Consider the following 27,702-nt stretch of genomic DNA (forward strand, 5'->3'; position numbering starts at 1 on the left):
TTTTAAGCTAAAAAAAGTAAAAAACAGAGCAGTGTAACCGTGTTTATTATTCCGGCGGCGTTTATTCTGATGACATCGGCGTTTACGTCACGCCTCAGTCGCAATTTTGTGTTCAGTCGGCAACTTATCGGCGACCTAAGGTCCATCGTTCGAATTCATGGCTACATGGTGAAAACAGGGATTGACAAGGACGATTTCGCAGTGAGCAAGCTTCTTGCTTTATCCTCTGTACTAGACATTCGATACGCTTCGTCGATCTTTCAACATGTCTCCAACACTAATCTCTTTATGTTCAACACGATGCTCAGAGGGTATGCGATGAGCGATGAGCCGGAGCGAGCATTTCGTGTTTTCAACCAATTGAGAGCTAAAGGTCTCACCTTGGACCGTTTCTCGTTTATCACGACTCTTAAATCATGTTCACGTGAATTGTGTAGTTCAATCGGTGAGGGGTTGCATGGGATCGTTTTGAGATCTGGGTTCATGGTTTTTACTGATTTGAGGAATGCCCTCCTTCATTTTTATTGTGTTTGTGGGAGGATCAATGATGCTCGGAAAGTGTTCGATGAAATGCCGCATAGTGTTGATGCTGTTTCGTTTAGTACTTTGATGAATGGGTATCTTCAGGTTTCTAAGCAAGGGTTGGTTTTGGATTTGTTCAGGGATATGTGGAAGAGTGGTGTAACTGTTAGTGTTAGTACGTTGCTTAGCTTTCTTTCAGCTACTGGTGATGTAGGAGACTTGTCTGGAGCAGAATCTGCTCATGGGTTATGTATTAAGCTTGGTCTTGATTTAGACTTGCATTTAGTCACTGCTTTGATAGGTATGTACTCCAAAATTGGGGAAATCGGTTCAGCACGCAGGGTCTTTGATTGGGCCATTCGAAAGGACGTTGTTACATGGAATTGTATGATTGATCAATATGCCAAAATGGGTGTCCTTGAAGAGTGTTTATGGCTACTGAGGCAGATGAAGTACGAAAGAATGAAACCGAATTCATCTACATTTGTTGGGCTGTTGTCTTCCTGTGCAAAGAACGAGGCAGCATCTGTAGGACGGAGTGTTGGGAAGTTAGTGGAAGAGGAAAGAATGGCCTTGGATGCAAGACTTGGTACTGCACTCGTTGATATGTATGCAAAACTAGGAATGCTTGATAAAGCTGTTGAGATTTTTAATAGAATGAAGGATAAGGATGTAAAGTCCTGGACCGCAATGATCTCTGGTTACGGATCTCATGGACTAGCAAGAGAGGCAATGACACTATTCAATAAGATGGAGGAAGAGAACAGCAAAGTGAGACCCAATGAGATTACTTTCTTGGTTTTGCTGAATGCTTGTAGCCATGGAGGGTTGGTAATGGAAGGAATCAGATGCTTTAAGAAAATGGTTGAGACTTATCGCTTAACTCCCAAAGTTGAACATTATGGTTGTGTGGTTGATCTTTTGGGTCGAGCGGGGCAGTTAGAGGAAGCATACGAGTTAATAAAGAATTTACCTATCACAAGTGATTCAACAGCTTGGCGTGCTCTGCTAGCTGCTTGTAGAGTCTATGGGAATGCATATTTGGGGGAAAGTGTGATGATGAGATTGGCTGAAATGGATGAGGTACATCCGGCTGATGCAATTCTTCTTGCTGGGACACATGCTGTTGCAGGGAATTCACAAGGTCAACTAAAATCATTAGATAATGAGTTGAATAAAGCGAGAAAAGAAGCTGGATACAGCGCCATTGAAATAGAATAGGCAATCTCTTGAGTTCATTCACCTCTGTCTGACCTTTGTATTGAATATATTATATCAGCAAATTGTGGATCAGATGCAGCAATAAGGTAAAACCCTGTATTTATACAATTATACTTTCTTGATGGAGTATTCTATGCTTTAGGACTGTAACTATGTATAGAGATAGGGACAATTGATCTTAATGAAACAGTTTTGATGGATAGTGAATCTATATGACTGATGTTCAGCGACTCTAAACATCCTTTCCTCTGCTTGTCCTTGTGTTAATTGTTTTAGGTTTTGGGTGAGCATAGGTTGCATTAAAAATGGCATATGATGTTTTGCTACGAACTTAAACTCAGTGGGTAAAACCTGATGAATTTGTTCCTTTTTAGTGGGCTCGTTTTTTACTAATGCAAGGAGGTTGAAATATTCGAATTGCGTAAGTAGCAGCTAATCACTAGTAAAATATTCGGATTTCTTGTTAAATTATTTTCCATTGAACTTTAGTCAATCTCAATCATTTTCTGAGTCACCGATAGCAAAGATGGGAGGCTTTTGTCAATTTGTCAAGTAGATGACGACCCCTAAAGTTACAATATTTAAGCACAGCCCTGGTAACTGATTCATTTGATGAAATGATGGTTGTCGCTGGCTTTGGGCTTCTGTTATCCAGGCTTGGAATTAAGATGAAATCCTCTAAACATATATAGTTGTACTGAGAAGATTCCTAAACATATATAGTTGTACTAAGAAAGTAGAACCTTACGATTAATCCGAGACAGTCACTATGTGGCTACTCAATTGTTATTCCGTTAAACCTCCATGCCATTTGAGTGGAGATTAGAAGTTGAGATGATGGAGATTAGAAGTTGAGATGATGTTGAAATCCTAGGCACAGATTCTAACTCCTTTTGTGTCTCTTCAAGATTGCAGGTTGCTAAGAGGGAGATCTCCACTGTCTTTAAACAGTTTGAGTTTGCGAGAATGTAGTCCAATAGTTTGTTCTCATATTCTCTTCCTCCATAGTCTCTCCACCTCAATATCTCTAGATGAGACAACAGGCATCCTGAAATAGAACTCGACTGATTCCAAGAAAGTGGGTGATCGCTGATTTCCTGGTATAAAATACATTTACTTTAATGGTAAGTTCATCAGAACTAGATATGCTTGTTTTAAGGGAGGATGGTATACTTACAGTGTCAATCGTAAGAGTTTTTAGTTTAGGAGAATTTTGAAGCAAAGACATAAGTGGTTCCAACCAATCTACTAAATCATCTGGACGAAAGTAAAACTCTATAAGCCGAGAGAACTTGATGGCGTTACAGCTTGCAACCTGTGATAGAAATTAAAAAAAAAATAACATTAGTTGACTAAGCAACAAGGAACAAAGAAGAGGAACGGGGATGTGTAATCGCTACCATTGATTTGGTAAAAAATAAGTGCAGATGTATGACAGAAGAAAGAGATCGCAGAAACTTTTCAACGTGGTTAGGAACAATACCGATGAATGCGTTATCAAGGCAAGACATATTCTCTATCAAGCAATAGTCCCAAACGTCAATTAAGTCCAACTTTGTCAATGAAGGGGATTCTATCATCAACAATCCATTGAGACCATCAACATCCTCTTCCTCATCAACCTCTAAGTCATTATCCTCTACCTCATCAACCTCATTATCCTCTACCTCATCAACCTCATTATCCCCTACCTCATCAACCTCATTATCCTCTACCTCATTGTTGAGGCAAAAATCCTCATAAATTAATGTTTCTAAGGAAGAAACTTTCACGGTAAAGTTCTTCAAGTTGTCATCCTCACGTCGACTCACTATCAGCCTCTTGAGAACAGAGGAACTTGATAAAAGCTTAAAAAGAGAGTCTTCGTCTTTATACACCACGTATGCGAGAGTCAGATATAAGAGAGATGGTAGGCGAGCCGGGAAAGAAACATCCACTAGAATCTGGTTGGATAGAGTTAAATCAACGAGCGTGTCGCATGTGTAAAGGCACTCAGGAAAGCTTGTGGGCTGTGCGGTCCATAGGAGCTTGAAATCTAACTCTTCCACACCTCTATTAACTCCGTTCTCAACCCACTTTCCGACATCAACGTCAACAGGACAACGTGGACCGAGTTGGACAGTCAAGCTCTCTAGTTTCGGTGCCTTATGGAGTTGCAATGAATTTTCAGTAAACCACCCAACGCTCTCGCTGCCATCGTCTTTGAACTCGAGTATACCCAGCATCGTCCAGACATAACGCCATCGTTTAGACAAGATTGAAGTGGCGACTGCATCTTTTGTGGGGACGTAGCACAAGATGCGCAAGAGCAAATCGTCGGGCAAAGCACAGATCCTAGTTTCGATTCCCTGACAACCTTCGGTTTCTATAACAGTTGATAGATGCTTCTCGTTGTGTATAATAATATCCCACAAAAAAGACCAACAACTTAAGAAACCCATAGATGTGATAATTTTATTCCCAATACTACACCTAATCACCAGTGGAACCAAACCCCCCTGGTCTCGTCTTTCTTGTCGCTATAGGTGTGACACGGAGAAACCCCTAATTTGTTTCTTGTCGCTAGGTTTTTAACTCGCATTGACACTTTAAAACCCCAAAAGTGAAAGGGCCGGGTTACAATTACTTTTGGAAGGTATACAAATAAATATATGTAAATATCTTTGAGAATATTTTGAGAATATTTGAGACTTAGATGCTTAGCAATGTTGTGTTCCTTGTTTGATGAATGTATAGCTAAAGATACAAAGGAGACAGGATTGTAAAAGACAAACATTGTTTGATGAATGTATAGTGACGTATGTGTCGCTTGTGAGAGAGAGTTGATGATAGGTGATGTGCCGGTGACTCTATCCCTCCTAAAACAGTGTATCGGAGGTTAAGAAAGCCAGTTTCATAGTTTCATTACAAATATCCTATTAGTGACAGAGTGACTAACTAATTACAAAATACAAAACACTGGTTATAAAGTCTGATATACTAATATTCAAGTATTAAAGAAATGGGTGTATACAAAAGGGTGGGATGATATAACAGTCACGATTAAGACAGCCTGATTATGTTTGATTGAATAGAGTTGAGCCTAATTAAACATCACAACGCTAACACACTTTAATTGCTGGAATTAGTAACCAACTTTCTCAAGACAAAAGAGAGGAAAGGCACTAGAGATGTTTTAAGTTGAAGATGTAGTTTCCATCAAAGTCCTTACTCGAACTTGATTGCTTTCAGTGGAGGAACTGCACTAAACATGTTTTGCGTGGAAGACGTAGTTTCCCTCAAAGTTCTTACTCGATTTTGATTGTTTTGCCTTAAGGCGGGATAATTTTCTCTAATGTTTATAGTAAATTTTCTCTAATGTTTTATTTAGAAATTTTTTTATTATATTAACTATATATATGTAATATATTTTGTATTTTTTAATCTACTATAATTTTACATCAGTACATTATGTAGTGTATAATTTCTATTGTCTACATGTAGTGGTTTATTATATACAAGTTAGGATATCCTTATTATTCATTAAATTCAATTTAGTCAACAAATATACTTTTTTGTGATTTTTCTTTTTCATTTATAATTTAGAGATAATAGTATGACACAATGTATTCTATTTTTATAATTATATTTTTTTTTGGTAGAATATTTTTATAATTATATGAGTATACTATAATTTGACTTTGTAATTTTGGTTGTTTTATCTCTATATCATTTAACACTTTTATATTTATAGTTGTGCAAGTCGATTAAAATGGTGAAGTGTTTTTTTGTAAAGTTTGATTTATATCAATTTTTTCTTATTAGTAGGGATCAAAAATCTATATATTAATATATTAGCTACTGAAAAATACTTTGGTGAAGAAGTAAAATTTTTTTAACAATTTTTGTCAGTTTGGGCCCCAAATTTTTTAAAAAATTAAAGTTGTTATCAACAGTTTAATCACTTGGCTTTCAAACACATGAAAATAAGTGATTATCAACAGTTTTTTAGAGAATGGATTAATTAAAATAAAATATTTAATGCTAATGGGTGTTGATCCGATACTTTTGGAAATTTTAATAGGAGAAAATCTTCTTAAGTTAGATTCCAAATTTGATATTATTTAAAATAAAAAAATAATTGTAAAATTAATGTTAATTGCATGATTGTAAATAAGTTCCAACTCCAAGATTTATTTCATAAATGTCTCCAAAAATGTATATATAGATATTTCAATTATGTTTGGGTATGAAGATAGTAGAGAGAGTTAGCTAAACTTGTTTGGATATGAATATAATCATTTAATGGCATTCAATAGTAAATGTTTTCAAAAACATATTTTTGAGCAACAAAGGCTGCAAAAATACTAGTATAGATACATTTTAAATCAAATTTTCAATTATGTCTAATATATATTTTAACTAGATTAAAGTATTAAATCAAATTTCAGCTAATTTTCAGCAGAAAAAAAAGAAAAATACATTAACAAGTGAAGGAAGTTTTGTCATTTTGTCGAGAATAGATTAATCTTTAGATCGATTAAAGTTGTCATGTTAAGTTTAGAGCATGCATTCTACCTTTTTTATATGTTTAAAAAAAAATATAGTATGTATATTATGTACTCTACATGTTCTATTGATTTATTTAGTAGATGGGTGTACTTTCTCAAATTTAATGATAATTTTTAAATCAAACAAATTTGTGGAGTAGATGTATTTGTTTATAATTTATTGAGTAGATGAATGTAAATTTTCAAATTTAATTATACTTTTTTTGGTATATGATTGTACTTTCTCAAATTTAATTATAATTTATTTAGTTGATGAGTGCACTTGTAATTTCTCAAATCTACATTTTTTACCTAAAGAACGAGTTTGTTCTAATGATGCACATATATGTTTTTAAACTAGAACTAATCTGTTCATAGAGGGATTCGTTTAAAGAACAATTTCGAGATTCGAGATTCGAGAAAGAGAGATGATAGTTTAAAGAACAATTTCAAGATTCGAGATTCGAGATTCGAGAGAGAGAGAAGGGGAGCGTCAGACATATTTATTTAGCCGTTTATTAGAGCAGAACAAAAATTTAAATAATTTCGAATTATTATTTTATTATCTTCACACTTTAAAAGCATGTAAGCCGTTCGACCAGGATCTTACTTTTGTAAATAAATTTACTATTTTTTCAGTTTTTAAACAATGACACTAAGGCCATCTGCTGGTTTTTTACTGGTTTTACCTTTATGTATAATAATTATTTTTGTAATAGTAAAATAATGATTATAAATTTTAGTTAAAAGATTAAAAAAAAATACAATGATGCAGACAACAAAAAAATCATACCCATAGAAGTTTTTCTTTTGCACAAAAATGTTTTATTTTTTTCGGGGAAAATGTCAAAAAAAAAAAAACATGTGTTATGTTAAATATAACATTTTTTCGAAAATAGTAAATTTTTGGGATTCTAAAATATTATAGAACCGTTCAACCGGTATACCAAAGGACGAAAATATACCAAAAAATAATTAACTCGTAGTATCGAAACCACCAGCAGAGACGGAGGGTTCATTTTTTTCTTTTTTTTTTTTTCCATTTTTTTTTTTTAATCATCATCTTCCTCTTCTCTCAAAAGAACCTCTCCTCCACCTTCAAAATCTCTTTCTCTGATATCTCTCTATCATCTACACACCGACGCTGCAAATATCCCGTACGCTATATAAGCTTCTTCTCCTTTTCAAATTTTTAATTATTATTCTATATCCTCCCTCTTTCCCCCAAATCTGTTCACGGAAGCTAAGAATACAATTCCAAACCCTAATCCGATCATCCCTCTTTCTCCGGTCAGTCTCCGATTCCCTCGATCCACCTTATTGTTTTTATTAATTCTCCGTTTCAATTTATCGTTATTGTTTTTCTTGGAATTTTAGATTGATTTGAGTCGGTATTTGCTTTGGGATTCAGGTTTTGGTGTTTTCAAAAAAAGATGAGTAATCAGAAGAAGAGGAATTTTCAGATAGAGGCGTTTAAGCATCGAGTCGTTGTAGATCCCAAATACGCTGATAAAACTTGGCAGATTCTTGAGCGTGCGATCCATCAGATTTACAATCAAGATGCTAGCGGTCTCAGTTTCGAAGAGCTTTACAGGTCTCTCCTTTTGCTCTCTCTCTTGATTCCTGCACGAATTTGTTGTGGTCATGTTTTCTAGAATCTCAATTACTTGGGGATTCAGCTTAGGTTTCGTGTTTTATTTTCCTTAGCTAGGCGAATGATTTTGTTATGTTTGTTTCATTCTTTTTGCTCCAGAAACGCATACAATATGGTCCTGCACAAGTTTGGTGAGAAGCTTTACACTGGGTTTATTGTTACTATGACTGCTCATCTCAAAGAAAAATCCAAGCTGATTGAGGCAGCTCAGGGAGGATCGTTCCTTGAAGAGCTCAATAAGAAATGGAATGAGCACAACAAAGCCTTGGAGATGATTCGGGATATTCTCATGTACATGGATAGGACTTACATTGAGAGCACCAAAAAGACACATGTTCATCCCATGGGGCTTAGCTTGTGGAGGGATAACGTTGTGCATTTCACTAAGATACATACGAGGCTTCTAAACACTCTTCTTGATTTAGTGCAGAAGGAACGAACTGGTGAAGTCATAGACAGGGGTTTAATGAGGAATGTGATTAAGATGTTTATGGACTTGGGTGAATCTGTGTATCAGGAGGATTTTGAGAAGCCGTTTTTGGATGCTTCTTCTGAGTTTTATAAGGTTGAGTCTCAGGAGTTTATTGAATCTTGTGATTGTGGGGATTATCTAAAGAAAGCTGAGAAACGCCTGACCGAAGAAATTGATAGGGTAGGACACTACTTGGATCCCAAGAGCGAAGAGAAGATTACTAGTGTGGTTGAGAAAGAGATGATTGCCAACCACATGCAGAGACTCGTTCACATGGATAATTCAGGTCTGGTTTATATGCTTCTGCATGACAAGTATGAGGATTTGGGTAGGATGTACAACTTGTTCCGCAGGGTTACCAACGGTCTTCTTACCGTCAGAGATGTTATGACTTCACATCTTAGGGAGATGGGAAAGCAACTGGTTACTGATCCGGAAAAGTCAAAGGACCCGGTGGAATTTGTTCAGCGACTATTGGATGAGCGGGATAAATATGACAAAGTCATCAGCACGGCTTTCGGCAATGATAAAACATTTCAGAACGCGCTAAACTCTTCATTCGAGTATTTCATCAACTTGAATGCTCGTTCTCCTGAGTTCATCTCCCTGTTTGTTGATGACAAGCTACGTAAAGGGATTAAGGGTATCGTCGATGTGGATGTGGAGGTTATTCTCGATAAAGTTATGATGCTGTTCCGCTATTTACAAGAGAAGGATGTGTTTGAGAAGTACTACAAGCAGCATTTGGCTAAAAGGCTTCTCTCAGGCAAAACTGTGTCGGATGACGCAGAAAGAAGTTTGATAGTGAAACTGAAGACAGAATGTGGCTATCAGTTCACTTCAAAATTGGAAGGCATGTTCACTGACATGAAGACTTCAGAAGACACAATGCGCGGGTTTTATGGCAGTCACCCTGAGCTTTCAGAAGGACCAACACTTATTGTTCAGGTTCTTACAACTGGTTCTTGGCCAACACAGCCAGCAGTACCTTGTAATCTCCCAGCTGAAGTGTCAGTTCTCTGTGAGAAGTTCCGTTCTTACTACCTTGGGACCCATACCGGTAGAAGATTAACCTGGCAAACTAACATGGGCACAGCTGATATCAAAGCCGTCTTTGGAAAGGGTCAGAAACATGAATTGAATGTGTCGACTTTCCAGATGTGTGTTCTCATGTTGTTCAATAACGCTGATCGTCTCAGCTACAAAGAGATTGAACAGGCTACTGAAATCCCGGCATCAGATCTCAAACGCTGTTTGCAGTCGCTGGCATGTGTAAAAGGCAAAAACGTCATAAAGAAAGAACCCATGAGCAAGGACATAGGAGAGGAGGATTCGTTTTATGTAAACGAGAAATTCACCAGCAAGTTTTACAAAGTAAAGATAGGAACCGTAGTGGCCCAGAAGGAGACAGAACCGGAGAAGCAAGAGACAAGACAGAGAGTGGAAGAAGACAGGAAACCTCAGATCGAAGCAGCGATTGTGAGGATCATGAAGTCCAGGAAAATACTAGACCACAACAACATAATCGCAGAGGTAACCAAACAGTTGCAGCCACGGTTCCTGGCTAACCCAACGGAGATAAAGAAGAGAATCGAGGCACTCATTGAACGTGATTTCTTGGAAAGGGATAGTACAGACCGGAAACTTTACCGCTATCTAGCCTAAATAAGTTGAATACCACAACCCAAAAAACAGAAAAAGTCTTTACTTTCTGCTTGTTTTTTTGCTCCCTTTGTTTCATCTGTTTGGTGTAAAAGCTTCTTGACTGTACGGTAGTCGGTAAGAACGAACCAACACTGTGTTGTTTACTACCGTTACTGGAATATACTTTTGTTTCCTTAAATCTCGTATTTGATCAGATACTTTTTTATTTACATAGACGTTATGGGCCGGGTTCAGGCCTATTACAAAAATGGTTAAGAGCGAAAAAAAATCTTCGCGGCTAAAATTTCAATCAGTCCTAAAAAATCCCGCCAAACCCCGTTTCGGAGCCAAACGGTGGCAACGTTTTCTTTAATAGCGTTTTCCATTTGTCCCTAATTGGCAGTGAGTTCCATCGACATTTCTCGAAAATATCTCTCACTCTGAGCCTTTTGATTCTTTTGTCTCTCTTAATTCAATCGCTGGGAAACTTTTTGAAAGAGGATATGGATATCTCCGACATAGCTAAGAAACTTGGTCTGGATAACAACAAGCTTTTAATTAGAAAAGCTGCAGAGATCCGCCGTCTTTGTGATGCCCAGTTCGATTCATCCATCATCGGCGTTGTAAGTCATCCGATTCTGAATCCCAATACTATTGATTCCTTACGATGTTCTCCTATTTGTTGAACTCGGAGTTTTTGTTATTGTTTTTGATCTACTATTCAGGGTGAGATCTGTAAAGCTGTGATATGTATGGAGATCGCCGCCTCTAGGTAAACTTTTTTCTCATAATTGATTGTGTTATCGATTTCGTTTTGCATTAGTGGGTTATCATTAATTGTGCAGTATCTGACTTAATCGATTCGAATCTAATTTGTTAGATTGCAGATTCTATTCGATAGACAAGCAGCGATTAAGTTGAGTGGTATGTCTGAAAAGGCTTACTCTAGATCATTCAATAGTCTTCAAAACGTTATTGGGATCAAGTGAGTTTCCTTTTTCAAGTCGTCCAACTTGTTTAATGAATATGTGTTGTTGTTGGTGGAGTTATATTGATTGATGTGTGTGTGTATTTTAATGTGGCGTTTCAGGATTAAGCTTAATGTAAGAGAATTGGCTGTTCAGTTTGGTTGCGTTAGGATAATCAAATCTGTGCAAAATGTTCTATCCTCGTAAGCCCTCTTTTACGGTTTAATTGTGTGCTTAATGATTTTGCCTAGAATATGTTTGTTGAAATGCCTCATATGGATCTGTAGGTATAAGGAGCGGTTTCTTTCATCACTACCAGCGTCAAGACGGGCAAATGCTGATTTTACTAGACCTGTATTTACAGCTGCTGCTTTTTATTTATGTGCTAAGAAGCAGAAGGTAAATACTTTGATTTCTTTCCGTTTTTTGAGGGATTGTTTAGAGTATCTTTAGATTTTGAACCTTTTCTGTGTTACCTATTTTGCAGCTCAAGGTAGATAAGCTTAGGCTGATTGAGGTTTGTGGAACATCAGAGTCTGAGTTCTCTTGCGTAAGTGTTATATCATCGAGACACAGCTAATTTCTCTAGTGTATTACCCGATTGCCCAAGTACTGAACTTTAGAACTACATGGCTTTTTAAAACAGGTCTCAACCTCCATGACGGATCTTTGCTTTGATTGTGTTGGGATTTCAAAGGAAAAGAAAGATGCAAAGGACCTCAAAGGAAACCGAGGTACGGTTAATCAGTTCTCTTTGGAAAAAACTATTCTTCTCATCTTCATTTCACTACTAGTCTGGACATATGGCTTTAGTTCAATCCAGTGAAGGCTTACTTTGACACAAAAAGTAATTATGTGGAAAATTTTCCTCAGACTTGCTTGATGTGTTACCTAGAAAGAGGAGACTAGAGGATGGTGGATATTTATCTGATGAAGAGGTATATTCTTGGCAACTGGCTTCTTTCCTGTAATCTGAAGTATCAGTCTCTCTTTGTGAGGGATCAAATGCACATACTTGTTCTCAAACTTGTTGACTATTTTGCAACTCACACTATATTTAATTTGCTTCTGCAGTCGTCATGTTACAAAAGACATAAGAAGATGGAAGAGGCTAAGTATGAGGACTGGAAATCCACAGTCGTCAATTCGATCAAGCAGAATCCAGAGAAAGGTGTTTAACTTTTGTAAATTGAATTTATCACCAACCAAGAAATGATTCATATATATGTTTTCTTTGTTGCTGATGTTTCTGAATATTGTGTGTTCCTTTCAGGACCCAAGAGAGTCATACAGGCCAGTCTCAATTTTCCAAAGAAGACAGAGTCAAAAGAGTTGCCAGTTGATCTATAACCTTTCAACACATATAGACTCGGAACCTTTTCAATTATTGTTGTTTTCATCACATGGAATAATAATGTATGTGTGAATGACAATTCTTGAAAAGAAATGTTTCCCCCCATACATATTTTATTGATTTTCTATGCAAACAATTACACAAAAATGTGTAGAAAACCACTGATAATTTGGATGAGTATATGAATTTTCGTAAAAGCAATTGGTAAAGTATCGGTTAGGTTCGGTTTACTGGTCCTCGAAACATCTCTTTTCCAAACCTCCAGCAAGTACGTCGTCGTTTAATGGTACAACTTGAAAACACCGAATATAACAAAACGCGGGAAGAACATAATCAAGTATACTAAACGAACACGATAAAAGGAACATATTTGCTTCTCCATCGAACGGTCAAAAAAAAGATCTATCTTAAGTTAGATCGTTTCATCGTGTGCCACGTAGACAAAGATAGGCTTTTGCTATTTTAGTTTACTTGTCTGTCTCTCTCTCTTTCTTCCCCAAATTATATCCATTGATGATTAATTTGGCAAATTAAAAAAACTGTAAACCCTAAAAACCTCACCTTTTTTTTTTTCGAGTATATCTATTTACTTATTTCTCCATTGTCCTCTCTTTCATTTCTCCAATTGTCAAATTTCCAATTTTTTTTTGTTTCTACGTCCAATTCCGCATTTTCCAGTTTCATTTTCTCTGATTCCCACAAGTTTGTAAAGGATCTGAAGGTGGAATTAGGAAGATGGGTTTTGTTCTGTCTGACGAATTGCTAGGAGCTTTTGCTCCGATTGTGGTGTATTGGGTTTACTCTGGGATTTATGTATCGCTCTCTTCGTTGGAGAGCTATAGATTACATTCCAAGGTTGATGAAGACGAGAAGAATCTTGTCTCCAAGTCCAATGTTGTTAAAGGTGTTCTTCTCCAGCAGCTTATTCAAGCCATCGTCGCTATCCTTTTGTTCACGGTAAAGCTGCCATACCCATTTTAACATTATGATGTATACTTGTTGAATTGGAGTTATGGCTGTTCTGTTCTCTTACTGAGCTCAAATGTTGTAATTGATCTATCTCTGATACCTTTATGAGATTGGAATTAGAAAAGGATAGTTTGGTGTTTGTTTGAGATGTAAAGGAATGATCTTAATCTTGTTCTGGGCCTGGCATTGGTTGTTCAATGATTTGATTGTCCCGTTGTGTAGAATTCTTGTTTTACCTTCATCTTCTTCTGGATGGTGTTTATAAGAAAACATCACAGGAAATGTTCACCGGCTCTTGTGAGCGTCTTTGGTTGTTGATTGTACACAACGTGTGTCTCATAGATCATATTCTTTTACTCAATGTTTTTGATAGATTCAATTTCTTTCGTACAATCAAATCTCTGGACCCCTTTATGGTAGAATCTTTTTCACTGTGTTTGCTAAACCATTTGATGATTGAAGCAATTTTTTCTCACAGAAGTTTCATGCTTATGGCTTGGACATGTTCTCTATTTCTGAAGCTATGACTGTATTAGTCAATCACTTCTCTTGAACTCTGTATGTTAGCTGTATGTTAGGATGAACTTTTTCACGGTGTTTCTACATGTTCTATATCTTCGAGTCTACAGTTATTTCTTCTCTTTTCTGGGAGTAAACCTTTTTTTGATTATGTTGTATCTCATCTGCAGGTGACAGGAAGTGATGCTGATTCCAGCAAGACGAAACAATTTTCTCTATTGGTTCTAGCTAGCCAGTGTGTAACCGCCATGTTAGTCCTTGACACATGGCAATACTTCATGCATAGGTATATGCATCACAACAAGTTCTTATACAAACATATCCACTCTCAGCACCATAGGCTTGTTGTTCCCTATGCCTATGGAGCTCTATACAATCATCCAGTAGAAGGACTTATTCTCGATACAGTTGGTGGCGCTTTATCTTTTCTCATCTCGGGTATGTCTCCAAGAACTTCAATCTTCTTCTTCTCCTTTGCTACTATCAAAACCGTGGATGACCATTGCGGACTCTGCCTCCCCGGGAACCTCTTCCATATGTTTTTCAAGAACAACACTGCGTATCATGATGTGCATCATCAGCTTTATGGAAGCAAATTCAACTTCTCTCAGCCTTTCTTTGTCATGTGGGATCGGATTCTCGGTACTTACATGCCTTACTCACTTGAGAAACGGAAAGATGGCGGATTTGAAGCTCGTCCAACTAAACAAGTTCAAGACTGATTTGAGTTGAGAGCCTGAGCTTTTGGAACACCTAGAGACTTACTTTGTAATCAGAGGAGGAGCTGATTTGCTTCTCTCTAGAGCTACATTAACCTTGGGTTTGAGATTTGTATATATTACACTACACCAATACACGTTGTGGTGTACTATAAACATATGTGTTGATTATTTATATTTGACTTTGTAAGAAGAGAATGAAACAGAGTTGGCTTATGCAAAAAACTATTAAGTTGAGAATTCAATGATACACCACAAGTTCCAAGCTTTTGGATTGGGAAAGAAATATAAACTATAACATTAATAAATAGATACTCAATAAAAGTGTGTTTTAAGACAAGACTGTAGCTCTCTCCCTAGGGAGAGAAAGCTCTACCATTTGATCAAAATGTCAGGTCACCTCGGAATGAAAGAAGCTTCAGTGAGACGAGGTGGAGTTGGTGACCCAGTACTGCTTCACAGCAATCAAAACCTTCTCAGGAACTAAAGGACCATCCTCATGATCAACCAGCTTCGCATCCCATCTCATTCCAGAGATGATTCTCTTCACCTTGATCAATGTGTCAACATCGTCCCGGATTATAACTGCTCCTTCTGGTCGGAGAATTCGATCCATCTCCAGAAGAATGTCATCAGCATTGCACCTAAAGANTCTCGATACAGTTGGTGGCGCTTTATCTTTTCTCATCTCGGGTATGTCTCCAAGAACTTCAATCTTCTTCTTCTCCTTTGCTACTATCAAAACCGTGGATGACCATTGCGGACTCTGCCTCCCCGGGAACCTCTTCCATATGTTTTTCAAGAACAACACTGCGTATCATGATGTGCATCATCAGCTTTATGGAAGCAAATTCAACTTCTCTCAGCCTTTCTTTGTCATGTGGGATCGGATTCTCGGTACTTACATGCCTTACTCACTTGAGAAACGGAAAGATGGCGGATTTGAAGCTCGTCCAACTAAACAAGTTAAAGACTGATTTGAGTTGAGAGCCTGAGCTTTTGGAACACCTAGAGACTTACTTTGTAATCAGAGGAGGAGCTGATTTGCTTCTCTCTAGAGCTACATTAACCTTGGGTTTGAGATTTGTATATATTACACTACACCAATACACGTTGTGGTGTACTATAAACATATGTGTTGATTATTTATATTTGACTTTGTAAGAAGAGAATGAAACAGAGTTGGCTTATGCAAAAAACTATTAAGTTGAGAATTCAATGATACACCACAAGTTCCAAGCTTTTGGATTGGGAAAGAAATATAAACTATAACATTAATAAATAGATACTCAATAAAAGTGTGTTTTAAGACAAGACTGTAGCTCTCTCCCTAGGGAGAGAAAGCTCTACCATTTGATCAAAATGTCAGGTCACCTCGGAATGAAAGAAGCTTCAGTGAGACGAGGTGGAGTTGGTGACCCAGTACTGCTTCACAGCAATCAAAACCTTCTCAGGAACTAAAGGACCATCCTCATGATCAACCAGCTTCGCATCCCATCTCATTCCAGAGATGATTCTCTTCACCTTGATCAATGTGTCAACATCGTCCCGGATTATAACTGCTCCTTCCGGTCGGAGAATTCGATCCATCTCCAGAAGAATGTCATCAGCATTGCACCTAAAGAGTTTCAGATTCATACATTTAGCGTCCTGAAAATTGTTGTTACGAGTCATTGAATAAAACAGATATATATACATACTTGTTCTTGTACAGACTGAAGAGGTGGTTTGCGTGGATTAGGTCATATGTTCTTGGGTATGTAGAGAAAGCCTCACACCTGAAAACCATGTACACCAGAATAGAGTCTCTCAAACCAGAAACAATAAAAAAACTTAGGAAGTTGTGTGAGAAGAAGAAGGTATTAGTTTTTAACTTACCAGTCGTGGAAGATACCAATGAGTCCACGTTCATATACAACTCCAAGTCTATTCTTTTCGGCAATGGTTGGAACAACATTCATAACCCAAAGCTTTTGGGACTCAAGAGCAGCAGCAAATCCACCAAACCCTGCGTTCATGTCCATGATGTTACGGTACCTTCCAGTATCAAGTAGACTGTTGATTCTCTTGTATGCTTTCACATGTTTTTTCCACTGTCGGTTATCGTCTTCATAGGCATCAACAGTAACACCAGAGATGGAACCACTAGAGATCCTTGGCGGCACTGCGTTGAGCCTATCTGGGAAAACCTGAAGCTCACCACCAGCTACTTCATCTGAGCTACTTGTCTCCGGATACGGCGTAATACATGCCTCCATTTTCTTGTACCTAGAGCCAAAAACAATTAAACTTGATGCAGTTGTCTCTAACAAGAAAAGTAAATGATCTTATTATATAACAAATGAATACTTACCAGACATCATCACTATCATCGGTTTTGCAGAAATTGGCTCTAGGGTCATCTTGTCTTGATCGGCATGCCTCATCATTGACTCTCTTCTGCCAGATTGCGATCTCACCATGTTCATACTTCTTCTCCCAACAAAGAAGTTTAGCAGCTTCCTCAATCTTTCTTTGTTCCTCTTGAAGGTCCTCCTTGGGACGTTGCCATGCCTTGTAGTTGACTTTCCAGTTGATTGGAGGACCAGATAGAATCCAGTAGCCACCGGGTCTAAGCACACGGTCCACTTCCATCAAATACATCCCATCTGTTAAAACACACAAAACCACCATTGTAACTAACTGATATATTTTTCATACAAAGTGAAAGTCAAATTGGTATAATAAGATCAGAAACGGTTCTAACCATTTGCTCCCCATGGAATCAAACACCGAGAGCAATGAGCCATGTCAAAAGCCCGTGTTGGGTATGGCAACTTTATGGTACCAAGAACACCAATAACAGCAGGAACACCTCTCTCGAGAGCAAATTGGACCTGAGCCTCGTGTGAATCTCTTGGTGCAAAAGACATCGCACGTACATTTCTGCTCCATAAGTATGCTCCCCAACTTGCAACCTAACAAAACGTTTCAGTTTAGTTAGTGAAGAAAATCAAACTTCAGAAGATTTAAACAAGACAATCAAAACATAAAGACATTACCCCACAACCAGTGTCCAAAGCAGTCCTAACAGTTCCGTTCTCCATAGGTATAACCGAAGCAAGCTGATCAATATACTTATCAGCACCTTGAGGGAACTGAGTTCCACCACCAGGGAATCTAAAAACTTCACCCTCATACTGAATCCAATTCTGAATAGCCTTCTCAACAGTCAATGCTTTATACGGTGCATTAGCATAAGGCACATAATCTCGACTCTTAGGCCAAGAGAAAGGTGTAACATATCCTTTAGGAGCTGGTATAAGACAGTGAAGTTTCTCCTTCTCAGGAGCGCAATGTCTCTCTCTGTAAATCATACTATCTCTCGGGAAAGTCATGGCGCGTCTCTGATCTTGACATGGAGTGTAATCCGTGTAACGAGCATCGCACGGTTCGAAAGCCTTGACCTTTGCTGCTTCAGAAGCACCAACAATACTTGACTCCCCTGCGTGATGAGTCTCGAAGTTCAAGCTCGGAACAATGTTGCAGTCAGCACCACTGTTTGTCATCTCAAGAGCGATACTGTCTCCTTTACCAAACCCGCTACGTTGCCATGCTCCCAGAATGTAGAAGAAGCAACATAAACTAAACACAATGAAGATCTGAACAGAGCTTCTGGTTTTACCATCAGCAGAACTAGACTTCATCGCCATGATTGATCTACATAAACACAGATCAGCTCCAAATCAGATAAAACAAGAGTAAAAAAAAAGGAAACAGATCAGAAGAAGCCTCAAAGTTTGAAGCTTTAGAAACATAACAACCAACAACAGAGGAATCTCATCTATTAAAACTAGACATGTGTGTGCTATGCTCTTTCACGTTCGTAAAGACTATAACTTTATGCTGTCTTCAGAGAGAAGCAATAAAAAAAAGAACTAAAAAAACGTAAATAAAAACAAAGATCCGTAAGAATAACGAAAGCCTTAAAAGAGATCTAACAAGAAGCTACAGAAACACTAGTCTCTATAATCACTAAAACAGAAACAAAACAGATATTGAAAAAAAAAGACAAAACACAAAGGGTAAGGTCGATCTGGGAAAAACATAGATAGATATGTCGGAAAGGAGGAGAAAGCAGAGAGAACATACAGAGGTTAGAAGGAATCTGGGAGATCCAGAGTGAAAACAATTGGTTGTATCACAGAAGTCAATAAAAATCCACAAAGTCCGAGATTGTTGTCGGTGGGGAAGATGATGATTGATGATTGATGATGATGACGGAGAAAGGAAGGAAGAGATTTGATGATGGAAACGTGTAAGGCAAATTGTGGGGGGAGGGAACCCTAGTTTTTAGTTTATGTGAATCTGAATCGTCATCATCTAGCCATGGAAGAGAGAGAGATAAAGCTGGCGACTTTGTTTATTTGAGGAGAGAAAAATTATATTTTGCCCTTTATTTTTAAAACAGAGCCATTGAGATTAGATTGAGAGAGAGAGAGGAGAAGAGCAGAACTTTGTGTTAGATTCAATCGACGTTTTAAGTATTTTTACAAAAGAAAAAAAGAAAAAACATTTAACCTAAAATCGGCGGAAATGATCATAAAAAAAAAAAAGGTATGAAATTTGAGGAAAATAAGATAAAATGAAATTTAAAAAAAAAGCTATATACAGTACTTAGGAAATAAAGAAATAAAAGCTGATAATGTGAGAAAAAAAAATAAGTGACAGGAAGAAAAGGAATGAAAAGAAAAGCTGAAATCTCTTTACTTTAATTGATTACAATTACAATTATATTGTTTTACACTGCTTTTTTATTTTAATTTTTTCACTTTACTCAAACTGTTTTTTTATATAGGTTTTTGTTTCATCCATAATGATATTTTTAAAAAATCAATAGAAGATAAATTAAGTGAAGTATAAGATTTATTTCATCCATAATGAATTAAAAAAAAAATGCAGCAATTGGGAAGAGAAAGAAAAAAAAATAGAGGATAAAATTAAGAGAGTTCTGTTGTCAAATAGTGACTTTATAAAAAACAATTACAAGAATTAAATATGATTAACACCGAGATTATAAAAAGTGATATAGTAGTGTGAAAATATGAATTAAAATGGATTGGGGGAGAGAGTAGGGAGGGAAGAACATACCTCTCAAGTCTGAACATGGGGCCACCATTTTCTTATAGAAAGCGCGTAGTAGTAAATCCTACGGCCGCTGATGATTAGTGTTTTTGGATCCAACGGCTGTATATAAAAATCTCAGGACGGTTCTTTGATAATTATGCTATGTAAATTAATTATCCATTTGTCCATTTATCAATTTAATTATTTTGTTTTCTTCGTTAGTATGTATGGTTTAATGTTTATAAATGGATAATTATGTTCTTTATTTAGTATGGATAGTTAGTTATTGTTTACTAAATTCATCATCAAAAACTAGATCAATGACAATGAAAGGTTTTGGATCTTTTATGAACGAATGTATAAATTATACAATGTTTCTTTTCTCTTCTTAATTATCACTTTTTTGTACTTATGCTAATGCTAAAAATGTTTATAGTAATATATGAATGTTTGGGCAACTTATACTAGAATTTATTGTAAGCTATTTCTTAGAATAATGGGATACGTGCATCTAAATTTATTAAATACTGTATTGACATTTATTTATGTTTTGGTTTCTTCTATTCAATGATCATTTATGTTTGACTCCCAATAGAAAACAAAATACTCCAATCTTCAAATTGGGTCAGACGACCCACTATATCTTCTTGCGAGTCACCGACTTAAAAGTATTGTGGAGTGGTGGTTGAGTGCTCCAAAATTTCATAAGACCTAATTAATTCAAACCCACGACCTGTAAGGCTGTAATCAAAAACGTTGTTGATAAGAAAATAACGAAAAAAGACGGGTGTAGGTCACCTACTTCAGTCCCTCGTAAGAAAGAGTTTTAATTATCCATCAAAATAGCTAATTATGTTTCTTACATAGTTCAGATTCAGATTCAGACCCAATAAAAGAAGTTGTGTGGTGACGATCCGAATACCAATTACAAACACAACGTAAATGAATGTTGATTTTTTTTGAATTTAATACACATTTTTGTGGGATCGATGTCAGGGAGTTTCATATCACAGTAATGGGTTTAAGAATAAAATAAATAACTCTAGATTTAAATTATGTTCAATCCAAATCTGATCTGGATCATGCATCAACCAAAAGTGTACATCAGAGTTGTTAGTCGTTAGACATGGCACGTTACTATCAGTTTTTGTTTTATTGTCAATATATACATTCCTACAAAAGTTGTTTCTGTCAACTGGATGAATTTTGTTTTTTTTTTTAGTATGAGATTGGATCAAGTTGATTGCGCCAAATATTGTTGCAGGTTGAATCATATTACGAATCTCACATTTGAAATAACCTGAGTTACCATGTTTATTGTGTCTTTTTTTTTTGTAGTGATATGATTAACTTAAATTTAGTTCTACACACTAGCTTCCTAATCAATCTTCAACACATAATTATCGGAAATTTAGAGAATAAGCAGAATATTCATATACTTATAAACATTATGAGTTTCACAAAATTCACTTCATATGCAAAACGTCACACGTGATACAATACTGTATAGATATTAATCTGTCTGTTATAAGCTCTTATGAGTGTCTTTTTAAATATGCCATTGGTTAGGAAATGTATTCATCAGACTCGTCTCGTCTTGTATACACTAAATGGATGACTAATGATCATGAGCAATAATGATAGACCCACTCACTCCACTCCGTTAAACAACAACAAAAGTCATACCCGTTGATAAGTTGCTAAGGCAAAACTAAACTCCATAATTAAGTGTTAGCCTACGGCCCTACTACACCTGTGGAAAACATTTTTTTCTTTGTCGGCCAAGTAGTAAACTCTTTTTTCATACAGCTTTTGAGAGAAATTACCAAACATAAAAACGATATCAAGTCGATGGCAATAATGTTTATCGTTTACTGATTAGCCCATCTCATTAACCAAATGAAGGCCCAATACCAAGACTTATGAACTCACACCTTCTATGCCCAAGAGATTGCACACAGTCGGTATGATGTTATCGTGTGAAAACGTCGTAAAGGAAAAAGAAGTGGATGCTGATGCAATGCAACCATACAATTTATACAATGGTTTTCTTAACAAGGGAATTGTACTTGATATATGATGAAATTAATGAAATATAATTAACCACTTGAAAATTGAAGTTACTTTGGACATTGCCGAGGGTTGGTCCGTTTGGTAGTTTGTGTACATCATAGTATACTGCGAACAGAGAATAATCGCCATACATATATGGTATCTTTTTTTTTTAATATCGACATAAAAAGATAGGAAATTGTTCTTTGTACATTGTTATGACTTGTTTACGAATGATAAACCAAACATTGGTTTTATGCAATAGCCAGCATCAATTCAAACTTTTAATTAATTATTGCAAGATGTTTAACCTAGGTTCTAGTATATATGTACCTGTTAGTAAGAAGTAATAACTATTTAGTGAAACAATGAATTAGAGATACTAGTATTATAAAAAAAATGCAGTAACAAGGGAAGCGAGTTTGGTCAAATAAAAAAAATTTCGAAGGTGAGGGACATGATTAACTGTGGTAAAGAGGGTTAATTATGTTCACGAAGACAGAGGTATGGATGCTTGGGCTTGAAGACTTTGAAGTTTTGACTAATAATATTTTCACATTTATTATATAATGTACTGTGAACCACATAAAATTAAATCAACCATGTATTTTGTTATATATATAGAGCTCTAATCTCAAGTGCACACGCTTGGGAAGTAAAAACCCAAAAGAGTCAAAACCAGAAGATAGACAAAATGGGTATAAACCGAGGAAACTTGGCTTTTTGGAATTTCATTGGGTTTGACGTATCCCCCCTAGCTATGCCTTTAGACTTTTTGCCTATAGTGCGATCTGATTTTGAAGTCGGTACCAAAATTAAACTCAGGTGAAGCTGGACCATCAACTTACATTCTATTTTTCCAGTTTTCCACGTTAGATTTTTACTTTTTTTTTTCCATCACTTGGCTTGTTCATGCCCTTAGTTTGTTGAGGTAAAAAGAAATTGTAGGCAAGTCCTATATTAGTAATTTTGTTTGCCGTATAGATGTGTTTGTTGAAGTCGATCGTTAGTAGACATTTATAAAAATAACCTATAAATATCACAAGTTAATGGGATATAAAGGTAAGGTTAATATATCAACGAGAAATTAAATAATTATTATAAAACGGTGATTTTGAACTAATACTTCAAATTCCAATAGCCCGCCACTATACAAACAAGACGTAGCATTCCAAAATTGGAAACTAAAAACTATAATATGTTAGATATTGCATTAAACAATACAATAGTGGAAGTTTATGTTTGACACTTAGATGTTAAACAGCTATAATATTTCATATATTCTTTTTTGTCGAAGTCTCTCAAAGAATTATACTATATATATCTAATTTTCTCAACTAAACATTCACTTATACAACCGAATAGGTTTTGATAGAATTTATCGACCATCATTTGAATGAAAACGACATTAATAAATCGATGCCAGGTAATCAACATCAATTTCATAGAATTCCATTTGCCTTGTCACTTAGCTACTAGTATGGTTTTTTATAATATTACCAATTTCGAGAACCGATAAATTACTATTTGACGGTGTAGTAAATAATTACTACTAGTTAATCAAATTGATGGTACTTGTAGATACATACACGAAGGTGATTAAAGAAAGTTTTTTTGGATAGAAGTTTAAACTTTCAACTAGATTTTACTAAAAGCAAGAAAACGTTGTGAAATTCCATACTTTGGTATTCGTTATTTAAAAACCCCACAAAAAATGACAAGAAAGTCGAGTAAATTTGACTTTTGCCTTATAAATGCTACACGCACCCCTCTCTTGTCAATGTTCATATTTTTAGATTATTTACTCATTTAGTTAACCACGTACCCGGTAATATTATAACCTATTTTCACCTACTATTGTACTTCAGTTCAGAACTCAGATTACTCCTAAAGCTTTCTTCAAGTTTAATTTTTACTATGGGGATTTGTTTATCGTTTCTTGAAGAGGAATTGATATCGAGGCAGCACAAATATATATAAAAATTGATTTTCATATACATGTATCGCGTGTGGTTACTTTGAACCACACAAACTTGACCCCTAACCCATCCAGCTCTAGTAGCAATTTAAATTACTTAAGTGATTGTTATAGCCAATTATACCCCAAAAAAAGTTATTGTTTGGTTTGGTTATACCAAAAAATGTGATTGAGACTTTGAGAGGGTCAGTTACTTACATCTTACTGCCAGTATTAGTAGATGTAGATCTTGGGGTTAGTGTAAATTTAGTTTCATGAATTCTACTTCACCGAAAGAAAACACAAACAAATATGAGTTCTTTCAAATTATTCTTTTTAGTTTATGTCTCTAGATGATAAAAAATAATTTATAAGATATTGGTTTTAAAACAAAAAATTGTTTGTCAAACTAATAATCGATAAAGCATCAAATCTGTTGTACTAGTAAATGGTCTTCCGACCAAGGTAACTCTTATTACAAGTCAATGATCTTCATCAATGCAAACCGGGCAACGTCGCACCCTTAAGTTGAAAACACCGTCGATCTTTCGTTTATCTCGTACAATAAATCTTCGGTTGGAGAACAATCCTCGCCTCTAAAACAAGCGCACTTGGAAAATTATTTGTCTACTCCTTGAACTCCTTCTAATCCAACAAAAACCATATTGGACCACCTCTAAATCACCTCTTGATCGGGTCCATAACTAAACCCACACTTGATCCTTTCAAATATCGTTTGTGTGTGTGTGTGTACATGTTGGTTTAACTGGGAATACTATATATGCGGCTGAGAGGTTAAAGTATAAAAAGCAATACTACATGATTATGCTGATCATAAAATAAAGTACTTTTGTGTTGTTTGTATTGAAATTATGATCATGGATAATTGGATATGTAATAATATTTATGGAAGCTTTTGGAATAAGAAGATTGTATATTATGTATACAGTATTACGGGATGGCACATAGTTGAAGCTCACATTCAATTAGAACTTAACCTCAATGCTAATTTCAAGTATTTGGCCTAACGGATAGAGTTGTCATGTACGTTTGTATCTTTTTGTACTTAAAATAAAAGAATAAATGGACTCAAATAATAAATTGTTAGCTAAATTTGAACTCCAACTACAAAAGACCAATATGAGTCAAACTTGCAACTGTTAGTTGGAAAATCCGAAACGCCGAATTACCAAAAAGGTCAAAGTGAACAAGATCCTTTCAGACATTTCGTCAGTTCAATCTAAGGGATAAAATAGTAACCTACACTAACGTCATTGGCCCCATTGGTCATAAGCCCTTCTAATTTCTGACATTGGTCAGTGGGAATAGAAACTGTGAAGAGGAATGGAATAGAAGAAACTTGGATTCTGAGAAACATTTTAAATTTTGTAGTTTAATCTTAATTAGAAACCTGAAGGAAATAGATTAGCAATATATTAATGAGTACGACCATTGAATTTAATTTCGAATCTTTTGTAGTGGCAGCTGGCCTCGATCGGCCCTTGTTTTCCTTTATTAATTAAAGACTTCAAACCAAAGCGACAAAAGTTAAAGCGCTTCTTAATTGGTCTTTAATAAATTTGCGTCTCGTCCTTGATCGATCAAATATATACGATTATACATACATGCATTGATCAAGCAAGCACACACAAAAATACGTAATACATGCACATCAATGTGTGTCTCTGTTCGTTGTTCACCATATGGCACGATACACACATGTCCACGTGTGTATATCTGCGTACATGATATGATGATAGTGCATTTCGGTATCGTATCCGCTGAATCTAGAAATAACGACGATTCTTCAATAATAAGTATCGATATATATACATTTAAACGAAAAAAGTATCGATATATATGTACATATAATTATATAGTTCATGATTAGAAGAAATACGAAAGACTTGATATATTATACTGTATAGTATAGTAGACTAGTAGTAGTAGTCGTATACGCTTTTAGTCATAATTTCTTTTGAACTTGTCCTCGTGTTTATAACCTTTTCTTTCAGCTCCAATTTTAAAATGTATTGTTTTATAAGTAAAACCGAAGAAAGCTTCAAACAAACTTTCTTGGGAAATTAATTCAAAAAGAAAATGAAAATTTAAAAAACTCAGCTGAAATGGCGGCTGATCCTTCGGGTTCAGACCCCTCGCAAGGAAGCATATATTGATTTCAACTTAAGCTAAACCACTTCACTTACTTCACTTCCACTTTTCTCTACCAAACTCACTAGCTCTTGCTCCACTTAGGGTTTCTCTCTTTCAACTCTTTTGTTTTTTATAGGGTTTTAGAGAAAATGGGAGAGAGAAACGATGATGGAGATCAGAAAATGGAGGAAGTACTGTTGCCTGGATTTAGGTTTCATCCAACCGACGAAGAGCTCGTAAGCTTCTACTTGAAGCGGAAGGTTCAACACAATCCTCTCTCCATCGAGCTCATAAGACAACTCGATATCTACAAATACGACCCCTGGGATCTTCCAAGTATATATGATTTTCGTACTTTTATTTATCATGTTATGAGGTTTCATATAAGCAAATAAAGTCTAAACAAGTTTGTTTTTTACTGTTGTTATTTGTTAAAATATTGTAGAGTTTGCGATGACGGGTGAAAAAGAATGGTATTTTTATTGTCCGAGGGACAGGAAGTATCGGAACAGCTCGAGGCCAAACCGAGTGACTGGAGCTGGTTTCTGGAAAGCCACGGGAACGGACCGGCCAATATACTCATCGGAGGGAAACAAATGCATAGGTTTAAAGAAGTCTTTAGTGTTCTACAAAGGAAGAGCTGCGAAAGGAGTTAAGACTGATTGGATGATGCATGAGTTTCGTTTGCCTTCTCTCTCCGAACCATCTCCTCCTTCTAAGAGATTCTTCGACTCTCCTGTCTCTCCCAACGTAAGTTTACTATTAGCTCAGTAATTTGTCTAGATATAGTTTACCTACAAGAAAAATAGGATTGAAAGTAATCCGGATGACTTAGGTTGATATTAGTTATTATGATCGCAAGATTTGGTTTGAAGTTTTTGAGAATATTTTTTTATGTGTATATATCTCGAACTTAGTGCACTTATTTTGTTAACTAGTGAGTTGAACTATCTATCTATATAATGCATACAAGTTTTTGATATATCTCTATCATAAGTTGAAGCAAAATAAATTATTAAGTTTTCGGTAGAAGCTAAGACACTTTTGACCAAACATAATATAAGCATTTTTAATGATTTTTTTCCCTTTGATTATAATGTAGCTTAAATCTTAAATTATTGTGTTTGATTCTTTCTCCGTACTATTTTCAAAAAAATATAAAAATAGTTATTTTTTAATCAAATATTTCTCAAAACATAAAATAAATAAACAAGACTGGAAATATTAATTTTTGGGATTATTGGATTTCTATTTTGTTATAGATTACACACACTCATTTGACATTGTAAATGTGGATTACTGCAGGATTCATGGGCTATATGCAGAATCTTCAAAAAGACCAACACAACGACCCTAAGAGCTCTCTCTCACTCCTTTGTTTCCTCGTTACCACCAGAAACAAGTACCGACACAATGTCCGACCAAAAGCCATCAAACACATACCATTTTTCTTCAGACAAGATCCTCAAAACTAGCTCTCACTACCAGTTCCACCATGAGAATATGAACACTCCCAAAACTAGTAATAGTACAACTCCTACCGTTGCCACTATAAGTCCCTTCTCTTACTTGGATTTGACATCTTATGACAAACCACTCAATGTTTTCACTCCGGTGTCATGTTTAGAACAACAATACCTCACAAATCTCTTTCTTTCTACACAAGAAACACAACCTCAGTTTCCTAGGCCTACCTTGTCCAACGAAATCCCATCGTTTCTACTAAACACGTCCTCAGATTCGACCTACTTGGGAATGGGAGAATACACAAACCATATCGACCTCAGCGCGGTGTTGGCCCAAGAGGAGTGTCCTGCTCTTGTAAGCCTACCACAGGAGTACCAAGAGAAAGGATTCGAAGG

The 27,702-nt window shown here is 36.1% G+C and overlaps 8 protein-coding genes across 9 annotated transcripts in view; 6 read left to right on the forward strand and 2 right to left on the reverse strand.

Annotated features, from left to right (window-relative positions):
* On the forward strand, window positions 44-2,736 carry LOC104756844 (pentatricopeptide repeat-containing protein At1g26900, mitochondrial-like). 2 transcript variants are annotated; one of them, XM_010479496.2, is made up of 2 exons: window positions 44-1,829; window positions 2,659-2,736. In XM_010479496.2, the coding sequence occupies exon 1, from the start codon at window positions 70-72 to the stop codon at window positions 1,741-1,743; it is 1,674 nt and encodes a 557-aa protein (XP_010477798.1). In that variant the 5' UTR covers window positions 44-69; the 3' UTR covers window positions 1,744-1,829; window positions 2,659-2,736. The 2 variants fall into 2 exon arrangements, with proteins under 2 accessions (XP_010477798.1, XP_010477797.1); XM_010479495.2 differs by having other exon boundaries at window positions 2,652-2,734.
* Window positions 1,743-4,995, reverse strand: LOC104759416 (putative F-box/FBD/LRR-repeat protein At1g22000). Its single transcript, XM_019238899.1, has 5 exons — window positions 4,955-4,995; window positions 3,459-4,215; window positions 3,144-3,410; window positions 2,921-3,058; window positions 1,743-2,840 (listed from the first exon to the last, which is right to left on the reverse strand). Exons 1-5 carry the CDS (start codon window positions 4,993-4,995, stop codon window positions 2,538-2,540), a joined length of 1,506 nt encoding a protein of 501 aa, XP_019094444.1. The 3' UTR covers window positions 1,743-2,537.
* LOC104756845 (cullin-3A) lies at window positions 7,314-10,241 on the forward strand. The gene is made up of 3 exons (XM_010479498.2): window positions 7,314-7,562; window positions 7,684-7,866; window positions 8,026-10,241. The coding sequence occupies exons 2-3, from the start codon at window positions 7,706-7,708 to the stop codon at window positions 10,061-10,063; spliced, it is 2,199 nt and encodes a 732-aa protein (XP_010477800.1). The 5' UTR covers window positions 7,314-7,562; window positions 7,684-7,705; the 3' UTR covers window positions 10,064-10,241.
* Window positions 10,325-12,455, forward strand: LOC104756846 (origin of replication complex subunit 6-like). Its single transcript, XM_010479499.1, has 10 exons — window positions 10,325-10,665; window positions 10,768-10,814; window positions 10,923-11,027; window positions 11,133-11,213; window positions 11,298-11,409; window positions 11,498-11,560; window positions 11,657-11,744; window positions 11,884-11,948; window positions 12,085-12,181; window positions 12,284-12,455. The coding sequence occupies exons 1-10, from the start codon at window positions 10,546-10,548 to the stop codon at window positions 12,358-12,360; spliced, it is 855 nt and encodes a 284-aa protein (XP_010477801.1). The 5' UTR covers window positions 10,325-10,545; the 3' UTR covers window positions 12,361-12,455.
* Window positions 12,892-14,857, forward strand: LOC104756847 (sphinganine C4-monooxygenase 1-like). The gene is made up of 2 exons (XM_010479500.2): window positions 12,892-13,321; window positions 14,023-14,857. The coding sequence occupies exons 1-2, from the start codon at window positions 13,100-13,102 to the stop codon at window positions 14,572-14,574; spliced, it is 774 nt and encodes a 257-aa protein (XP_010477802.1). The 5' UTR covers window positions 12,892-13,099; the 3' UTR covers window positions 14,575-14,857.
* LOC109129885 (sphinganine C4-monooxygenase 1-like) lies at window positions 15,108-15,548 on the forward strand. Its single transcript, XM_019238900.1, has one exon. The coding sequence runs from the start codon at window positions 15,108-15,110 to the stop codon at window positions 15,546-15,548; it is 441 nt and encodes a 146-aa protein (XP_019094445.1).
* On the reverse strand, window positions 15,744-19,149 carry LOC104756848 (probable methyltransferase PMT2). The gene is made up of 7 exons (XM_010479502.2): window positions 18,703-19,149; window positions 17,613-18,270; window positions 17,318-17,528; window positions 16,925-17,219; window positions 16,450-16,839; window positions 16,272-16,349; window positions 15,744-16,189 (listed from the first exon to the last, which is right to left on the reverse strand). The coding sequence occupies exons 2-7, from the start codon at window positions 18,261-18,263 to the stop codon at window positions 15,964-15,966; spliced, it is 1,851 nt and encodes a 616-aa protein (XP_010477804.1). The 5' UTR covers window positions 18,264-18,270; window positions 18,703-19,149; the 3' UTR covers window positions 15,744-15,963.
* The window catches only part of LOC104756849 (protein FEZ), a 3,031-nt gene continuing 1,251 nt past the window's right edge, over window positions 25,923-27,702 (forward strand). The window contains exons 1-3 of the mRNA XM_010479503.2: window positions 25,923-26,176; window positions 26,286-26,590; window positions 27,146-27,537. Coding sequence (XP_010477805.1) covers window positions 25,990-26,176; window positions 26,286-26,590; window positions 27,146-27,537 — 884 coding nt within the window. The 5' untranslated portion in view covers window positions 25,923-25,989. The remainder of the gene's footprint in view (window positions 26,177-26,285; window positions 26,591-27,145; window positions 27,538-27,702) is intronic.

This window comes from Camelina sativa, chromosome 17, assembly GCF_000633955.1.
Source record: "Camelina sativa cultivar DH55 chromosome 17, Cs, whole genome shotgun sequence".
In the NCBI taxonomy this organism is placed as follows: domain Eukaryota; kingdom Viridiplantae; phylum Streptophyta; class Magnoliopsida; order Brassicales; family Brassicaceae; genus Camelina; species Camelina sativa.